A 9,133-nucleotide genomic window follows, 5' to 3' on the forward strand; every position below is an offset into this window, starting at 1 on the left:
GTCCAGATGTGGTTTCTATGGTCCAGATGTGGTTTCTATGGTCCAGGTGTAGTTTCTGTGGTCCAGATGTGGTTTCTATGGTCCAGGTGTAGTTTCTGTGGTCCAGGTGTGGTTTCTATGGTCTAGGTGTAGTTTATGGTAGTCCAGGTGTGGTTTCTATGGTCTAGGTGTAGTTTATGGTAGTCCAGGTGTGGTCTCCATGGTCTAGGTGTAGTTTCTGTGGTCCAGGTGTAGTTTCCATTGTCTAGGTGTAGTTTCTGTGGTCCAGGTGTGGTTTCTATGGTCTAGGTGTAGTTTATGGTAGTCCAGGTGTGGTCTCCATGGTCTAGGTGTAGTTTCTGTGGTCCAGGTGTAGTTTCCATTGTCTAGGTGTAGTTTCTGTGGTCCAGGTGTGGTTTCTATGGTCTAGGTGTAGTTTATGTAGTCCAGGTGTGGTCTCCATGGTCTAGGTGTAGTTTCTGTGGTCCAGGTGTAGTTTCCATAGTCTGGTTAGGGTTAGGGTACCCTAACCAAACACCCTAACCAAACTAGTTAACCCTAACCAAACATCCATGTATCAGTTTTTCATAATACAAGCTGACAACACTGACAAAAGTTATTTTCTTTGTCACCGTTGTTTGGCACAGAGTTAGTTTATGTTCTGAAGGCTGCATGATGTCATRTCAGTTTGTTATGAGTGGACCTGTCATTAAATCAGGCAAAGAAATGCCTCCTAAATTCACTRTTGGTGGTTATCAGTATTTTACCTGTTTACTGGGTTTTTAATGTTTAGTTTTAAACATGCAGTTGAGGGTCATCATTGCTTGGCACAATGGCATGTTCTAATACAAATAAAACTAAATCAAGAATAAACAATATAAACTTAAAATGATTCTCTAAAATCATTSTTTGTGATAATTGTGTCACGTTAATTTCATTATAATGGCTAGCTGTGAGTTTAAAATAAGATGATGCAACTATATGAATGTATAATCTATCTCTAATTTAGTTATTTAATCAAGTGTTTTTATTTAGGTAAAAGTATGTTTAGGAACCAGTTAAAATACACCACAATGCAGGAAACTGCATCTACTAAATTCTAATTTTTCTGGGGGAAGACCCCCCAGTAGTGAGCCCTTCACACACATTACAATGCTTCTGATGCTCTTGGTTTAATGTGAGAGTAGGATTGGGCATAATCGTATCGTGTGCGATTAATCGTCAGAAAAACATTAATCGATTATTTTTTGGYACTTGATGATTAATACGATTAATGCAACCAGGCAGAGTCCGCTTGGTGCTCCTCCCTGCTTCAAATATGACAAACATAAAAAAAAGATTCTGTAATTTATTATCAATCAACACAATTTAAAAATTGATGTACAGCCTGAAGTCTGTGATTTTGACACAATTTGGAACAGATTTTATGAAAAGAAAATCTTTCCCACTAAATTGGTCATGTGACCAGGACATAAAGGTGTGCAGGGACTCCAGAGGATTAATCGTCAAATTAATTGTTATTGGCTAAATACCACAATTAATCGTGATTAATTTTTTTGCCAAAATTGCCCAACTCTATGTGAGAGAGAATAATCCAACACAGAGCACCACCTGTGTACCTCTCTGTTGTATGAAAAGTACGAAAACCCTAACCCCTAACTCTGTGTTTTTTTTTTGTTTTGTTTTTTTTTTGGGTGGGGGGTGGTATGAAAAATATTTGTCAAAAGATTTTTTTCTTGCTTTAACCCATGCCTGTGAAATAATGGGTCTCTCATTGTTTTTTGTTTTCATAACATTAACAAAGTTAATTTACACGCTATCAGTGCAAAAGTACTAAGTTTTCAGCAAAGAATTAGGTATATTTYTTATATTTTACTTGCCTGATGGGAGAAATGTTGGATGCTGTAATTGCTTTTATCAATTACTGCTGCAGTTGAATAAAGGAGCTTTATTTTTGCTACTGATATGTTATTTTGACAAGATTACTCATCTCTCTTCGGTAAAAGCTTGAACATGTAGTTAAAAAAAACTGCTACCAAAAATGTACACAAATGTCCAACTTTGGGTCGACTGTCCAGGAAAACAGGCATTGAGGTAAGGAGGTGAAAAGGAGAGTCCAGGCAGGACGGTGGAGTGATTTGTGAGTAAAGGGTGGCAGCAAAGTCAAAGAAAAAGTTTTACAAGAGACTCAGTGAGACCAGCTGTGTTGTGTTTTGGAGACAGAGACATGGACAAAAAGACAGGAGACAACTGAAAGTATCAGAGCTGAAGATTATCATTGGGAGAGACAAGGATGGAAGTGAGGTTAGAGTGAGGTGGTGGAGGATGAAGTGTTTCTTATCGGTCGATATCGATAATATTGATTAGACAACATTGGTCTGACTCTTGTCGTACCTAAAAATATGTAAACTTGCCAAAATTGTTTGTAATATTGCAAATTGGAGTTTAGAGAAACACAGTTTCAGTGTTCTGTGTGATGTACATAGTTTGACAAAAAAGTTTACTTTTACTTCTACTTCAAACTGGTGATGTGACCTTTCCTCTTTTATCCACAATTTCCTCTGGAGCTGTTGCATTGTTTTCTCCTTTCACTCCTTGTTCTTTTTTATTTTGAAGCAGCCATGAGGCACAGTGGAGAAACATGAAACTGCTTCTGTATGTTAGTTGACAGTTTTTGCATGTCTCAATTCAGCGTAACTGCATCCTAAATCAATAATTAATTACAAATTAACCCTGTGATGGTGGACTGCTCCAGCAAGTTAGTGCTCGATTTCTCACAMGAGGRAGAAAGAAACCCCGGTTTACAAATTTCAAAATGAAGTGTGAGCGATAACTTTTTTATCTATTAATAGTTTGAAGTTTTTATTTTGAAAGTGAATCTTAGCTTTCCTGGTGTTGTTTAGTTGAAAGGTCCTAGCTTATTTTATCAGAAARTTATCAACCGTTATCAGTTAATAACCAGTGAAATTATCAATATTATATCAGACATGTTTTCTATTGATGTTGAACACGTGTCTATCGCGATATATATCCTTGAATTATCGCCCAGCCCTGGTGGAGACCTTGAAGAGGGAACAGCTGAAAGAAGACAATTCACTGATACAGGAAAAAAAAAATCAAAAATCTGTGTCACTTCTCTGGTTGTCTTCCTATTTTTAATATTTTTAAGTAACCAGCTATTAGTAGTAGCAGTAGTGTGTTTAGTTTCTGTGTTACAGTCTTCAGAATGGAAAAGAGTTTTGTTTGTTTGAGCCTGATCTTATTTAATTAAAAAAGCATCAGCTGACTGAAATCTTGAGTTTAGTGTTTTTGTCTTCACCCTGTTGTCTTCTCCTCGCTTGTTGTGACCCTTAATGACTGCTAATTGCTACTTTTCTCATGGTTTCCTTCAGGGGGATGCCAGGGGCCAGCTGGTGGCTGAACGCCTCGGTTTGGGAAACAACCTGGACCTGTCTGACACAATGGTCCAACAGAAGCTGGACGAGATCAAGGAGCAGATCCGCCGTGAGATCCGCAAGGAGTTAAAGATCAAAGAAGGCGCAGAGAACCTCCGCAAGGTAATACCAATAATTAATAATCAACTGAGGCAGTACAGAACCTCCACAGCTGCTTTTCTTTATTTGTAAGACGACCCGTTTAGTTTGAACCCGTGGTGTCTTTCCTCAGGTTACCACAGACAAAAAGAGCCTGGCTTATGTGGACAACATGCTGAAGAAATCTAACAAGAAGGTTGAAGAGCTTCACCAGGAGCTGCAGGAACTGAACGCACATATTGTGGTCAAGGACCCAGAAGAACTTCTAGGTCAGTGATTCCCAACCAGGAGTACGTGTACTCCTAGTGGTACGCGAGCATGTTTACAGGGGGTACGTGGAAAAAMCTYCCAGGTGTGTAAAAAAATTAAYAAAAATAGGACTGAGATTTGTAAGGCCCTATGATCTTTGCAATGCGGAAAATGCAGACAGAATCACAGAACTGACTAAACAAAATAGAATCCAGTAGAAAACACAGTCTTACGGAATTAGCTAATTTGGGTGAGTATTTGAGGTATTTTAGTTGCTGCTGCTTCCTGTACCTGCCRTTACCTGGTTTATTTATTTAATCACTTATTCACTTTCAAGGCAACATATTTATCTTTATGTTTAATTTGAGTTTAAAATAATAAAATGCCTGAGTTCTAAAGGGTATAAATAATTTTCATTTAATAATCAGCTGTTTTGCATTATAGTTTTGGATAGGGATGCAAGTTATCGATTAATGGATTAATCTAAAGTTGATTAATGTTATCGATCGACTAACAATTAATTGATAAGCGGCCATTTTTTTAAAAACCTGACATTTCTCTTGAATCAAGAGTCTTTAACATGAAGGGCTAATTTTTTTACACGCTAAATAAAAAAAGTACAGTATTATTTTAACAATTCGTTGTGCCAGCTGTGTGAGTAAACACTGACGGAACAGAAAAATGTGGATTTCTTTCACATTGTCAAACTTAGACATACTTATAAAATATAACAAAACAGGAATCTGTTAAATTGCTAGTTGGAAAAAAATGAAAGCATAAAATAAGTAAAACACTTAATCCACCCTGAAGATGAAAAACTCATTTAAACAGATAATATTTTAAGATAAAGAATAACTCAAAAACAAACTAGGAACATAATAAAATAAATCCCTGAAAGACATGAGATACAAATGAGTACTGGCACTTGTTTGTTTTTTTGTTTACATTCCCTCTGGTTCTATTTTAACTGGGCTACACAGCATGATCTGACGTCAGTCACTGTTCATTAGATTGGTTTATTGGCCGGATTACATCACACAGATTAGATTAATTTAGTGACTGTAACTTTTTTGTTTTCTTTTTATCTTTCACATGGAGTTAAACTCAACAAGAGGAAGCTAGCATTAACTAAAGTTAGCTTACCGTTATGTCATCCTGCTCTCTTGTCTTTAGCGTCATACAGGTTGATGATCCGGTACAGCCTTCTGTACTTTTCCTTTGAGTTTGGTGTAGTCCATTATTGTTGCTGGGTCGCAAATAAAACTAAATAAGACTTGCCCTTTTGCGGTCCCGCCCGCACCGAGACGGCTTCCTGCTCAGTTTATCAGGGCTGAGGTATAGTAGCAGTGCCCTCTGCTGGATGAAGGCAAAACTACACTGAAATAAGGTTTAAACAAATGTTTTCAATTAATCCAATGGAAGCAATTTTAATCTAATAAACCATTATTCAACAATTAATCACAAGTCGATTAATTAACATCCCTAGTTTTGGAGAATCATCATGTTTGACTGAAGTGGTACTAGTGGTATGACAAAATGACTCGGGGTACACAAGTGTAAAAAGGTTGGGAACCACTGTTCTAGGTRATCAGAGATTGAAGCAGGGGGGCTACAATAAAGAATGGGAACGTACGTCACGACGCATTGCATGCTGGGTAACGACCACCATGTTTTAGGACACTCTTTTTCAAAACAGTAATTGACGTTTCATGCCAACCAAAATCAACAAGAAGAAAAAGAACAATGTTGGACCGTGAGAAGCTCAAGAGAAAGATACCTTACTGCGACCAGCTTAACAAAGAAGYGAAGTAGTGCTATCTTTAAAAAAATTGAAGCAAAGTTGGGCTAGCTTATCCCTACGATCGGTCAGTGGATCATGGATCCTGATGAGCTACCACAGCTTATGTTTCCCGACATAGCTAGCTACCTTGTTTGTGGTGTGAGTGCATACATATGTGAGCAGTTCAAAAATTATAACCCTCTGGAGGCTCATCTGCAGTTCACAAACTGGATGTATGCAGGACCTGCAGAGATTAGAGTCAACGACCACAAAACTGCTGTTTTTACGAAGGTAGGTGAACTCTATGAGCATGAACACACACGCACACACACGCACACACACACACATGCCTCTTTTAAAGTTTAATGACTACAACAGTTCTGATCATTGCAGATTTTCTGGCCTAAACACTACAGTTACGTGTTGTTTCTGGTGATTTGTTTAACATAAAGCTCTTCTGGTTTCAGATTGTATTTTAAAGTCTTTCATTTAAACCTCACATTGTAAAGTTGTTTACACTCAGTAAATGTAATCTTCAGCCTATGTAACATGTTTACATGTGGTTTCTGGTGATTAATGTAAAACATTGTATTATTCTGATTATTATCATTACAGAGTAGAAAATATTTCTTTGTTCCAAATTGGTGAAATTCATGATCACCTGTCCTGGAGAGCATGTTAAAAGCACATAAATCAATGCATGCATAGTTACACACAGCTAAAACTGATTTCACATCGGCTAAAATGATGCATTAAAACCTTGAAAAACTAGAACTGATTGTACAGTTACTCTATATATTTACAGCTGAAAAGTAGTAACGTGAAAGTAATTTGTTTTACAGCAGTTTTATATTCATATTGTAGCATTAATTTTACACATCTTTGTTTTCTAGATTCCTCACTCTCAGCGCCTGAATGAACCACCGCTCCAAACATGGGTGATTCTGTTCCAGAGGCCAAGTGGACTGTGCACACTGCATGTCTTGCACACGTTTGTGCTCTRATGTTTAAAATTAAAGTTGTTGTTCAGATACAAGGGGACCAAAACAGTCAGTGATGCTCCAGCATGTTGGTTGATGCTGAATTCAGCTTTTCCATTTAAAGCTTGCATCCACAGAAAAAAATTAAACTTTTTTTTTCTGGTATTACAAACATATTGTTCCAGAATTCTAAATTTAATCTCACAATTTTGAAAGTCTGTTTTTTCCTTTAAGTTTTATTTTTCCTCGTTTGCATCACAAAAATGTTTGCAATATTTTTGTTTACTTACTTGTTTACAGAAATTGTGCATATTTCAGATTAAACTGCCACTCTTATCGATTTTATTAGAACATTATTCATGTGAAATATCGGCAGTACATTTTCAGTTTAAATTGTAATAAGTTTGTATTTAAATAGCATTTTATTTGCTCACAGTGGCATTTGACATGTTTAACCTGTTTTATTCACAGTTCACTGTAACCTTGACATGTTTTATATGTCATGGCAATGTTCAACATTTTTCCCACAAATAAAGAGACTGAAAACTGTGATATTCATCAGTCATTTATACAACACTTCTATGTGGAACAATTTTCATGTTCATTTTCAAGTCTGTGCTAAACAGAGAAGTAGCTGAGTCATCCCCTCCCATCAAAACAGCCCAGTGGAAGCCCAGTGAAATACTTGACCATCACATCTTGTAAGAATTGCTCATTCGTTTTAGTTTTCAGAACTTCATTCAGGATCACATTTTCCTCCAGCTTGAACTTCTGTGTGCAGGATGTAAGGCCAGTACCCAGTCAGGATGACAACCCAACAACTTGTAGGCTGGCTTCCCTGTAAAGGATAAAATAACTTTATGTAGCTTGCAGTGCAGCTTGTGCAAAGTTATAAAACTAATTGGGCATACATAGCTTTTAGGGTTCTCATCGGTTTAGATAGCTACACAGTTAAGCTTGAAACTTACTCCCTCCGATGCCAACGAGTCGACGCGCGGTCACGTGGTTGTTCGGCAGTCGTTTTCGCACAGACCTTTCATAGCTCCTGAGACATCCCGTGCTGAGCTCCTGGGAAACCCCTCTCCTTCTGAAACATACGCCACTGTATGGAGTTTCTTCCTGCTACAGCCGACAATGCAGAAAAAAAAGTCAGACTCGTCACTCACCCGATGTATTTATCCACATCTGTCCTGGTTAAAGCTCCACAGTTTTTATCAGTCAGATTCCTCTGTGCACAACGTCTGTTTAATCTCCATTCATGAGTTTTTCACGGTTTGACTATCTTTATAAAACTCTGCTTCAACAGTCGGCTCTAAAAGCAAGATTTTTTTCTTTTAAGTGTCCGAGCGCTTTCAGTTTCAGCACAAGCAAACACACCCATGAACTTCAGACCAATCACACATTCGTCGGGGGAGGGGGGTAAGAAGTTCTGCCGGCGGGTTGTGCCAAAAGGGGCGGCCGAGCCAACGCTGCGAACAGCGGTCACGTAATTTTCATCATGAAACTGCAACAACCCGTGCTGACGTTGGCAGTTCGGAGGGAGTATGTTTCCAGCTTTAGCTTGTTAACTAGCTACATGTTACATGTGAACAATTCTAAGCTATATATGTGCAGTTAAGTTTAATATGATTTCATTAAACCTTACTTGTGTGGAAATGCCGTGATCACACAAACATGTTTCTGGAAATACTCCTGAAGGTTGCAGCTGTCACCCATCATACGACGTCTCTGTTAGCTCGGTAACCTGGGTTCCTCTGTGTTGTTTTCTTACTGAAAAACTGGGGGAAAAAACGCAATCCGTGTGCAATACGGTTCCTCCTCCGATCGTGAGAATGACTGGCTGTTGATAACACAGCTTGCGTTCACCTTTTTTTTTTTTTTAYGGTTGATCACAAAATCAAAACAATAATAAAACAAATCGTACTTCTAAACCGGCTCTGCTGCTAAGCTCCGTGTCCTAAATCCATGTCCGACAATGCATTGCTTGCCATCCTTGTCCACTGATGTCACGTTCCCATTCTCTACGTGGAGGGTTCACACAGCTCCTCAGCTTTTATGTATCTCTGGAACCAAAGCCAGTGATGGAGTCCCGGTCGTGTCATTTAGGTTCTCTCTGTAGTGTCAGGCTGTTGGCTGGTCTTCTTTTGTGTAAACTGTGGGACTGAGTAAGTGATTTTGGTCGTGTTRTGTCAGAACACCTACGTAAACACAGAGTCCACCCTGAGCATTTGGAGGTGACTCACTCTCCAGAGACTGACATTGTTGCTCGCCACATTCCAGCACTGGTTCCGTCGAGCTGTCGATTGTTCCCCTCTGGCTGTTGAAAGCCCGCTCCTGTGCATTTGTTAACAACTGTGGAATTCGTTGAGGGTTAACCTCGACAGCTGGGAGCTTTCAGCCTCCCTTTTGTTCCAGCTGTTGCCTGGTGGAGTAGCTGTTGATGGCTGTTGTCTGAATGAGTTCAGGAAGTAAACAAATCTGTTTGCCTGCCTGCCGCCTCCACATTCCTCCAGTTCATTTGGCTTTAGGAAGTAGAAAAAGGAAGGTGTGTGTGTGTGTGTGTGTGTGTGTGTGTGTGTGTGTGTGTGTGTGTGTGTGTGTGTGTGTGTGTG

At 38.8% G+C, this 9,133-nt stretch overlaps 1 protein-coding gene and 2 long non-coding RNA genes across 4 annotated transcripts in view; 2 read left to right on the forward strand and 1 right to left on the reverse strand.

Annotated features, from left to right (window-relative positions):
• LOC106530322 (serine/threonine-protein kinase N2) overlaps window positions 1-9,133 on the forward strand; it is a gene marked incomplete at its 3' end in the record, with an annotated part of 82,665 nt that overhangs the window by 34,226 nt on the left and 39,306 nt on the right. The window contains 2 exon segments of the mRNA XM_014025918.1: window positions 3,372-3,536; window positions 3,646-3,781. Of these exon segments, the coding sequence (XP_013881372.1) occupies window positions 3,372-3,536; window positions 3,646-3,781 (301 nt within the window).
• Window positions 5,112-7,071, forward strand: LOC106530338 (uncharacterized). The gene is made up of 2 exons (XR_001311776.1): window positions 5,112-5,832; window positions 6,435-7,071. It is a non-coding gene; the product is annotated as an uncharacterized LOC106530338 (long non-coding RNA).
• On the reverse strand, window positions 7,074-8,640 carry LOC106530337 (uncharacterized). 2 transcript variants are annotated; one of them, XR_001311775.1, is made up of 4 exons: window positions 8,446-8,640; window positions 8,167-8,299; window positions 7,490-7,643; window positions 7,074-7,359 (listed from the first exon to the last, which is right to left on the reverse strand). It is a non-coding gene; the product is annotated as an uncharacterized LOC106530337 (long non-coding RNA). The 2 variants fall into 2 exon arrangements; XR_001311774.1 differs by having other exon boundaries at window positions 8,167-8,637.

Source organism: Austrofundulus limnaeus, unplaced genomic scaffold, assembly GCF_001266775.1.
Source record: "Austrofundulus limnaeus strain Quisiro unplaced genomic scaffold, Austrofundulus_limnaeus-1.0 Scaffold510, whole genome shotgun sequence".
Lineage (NCBI taxonomy): Eukaryota > Metazoa > Chordata > Actinopteri > Cyprinodontiformes > Rivulidae > Austrofundulus > Austrofundulus limnaeus.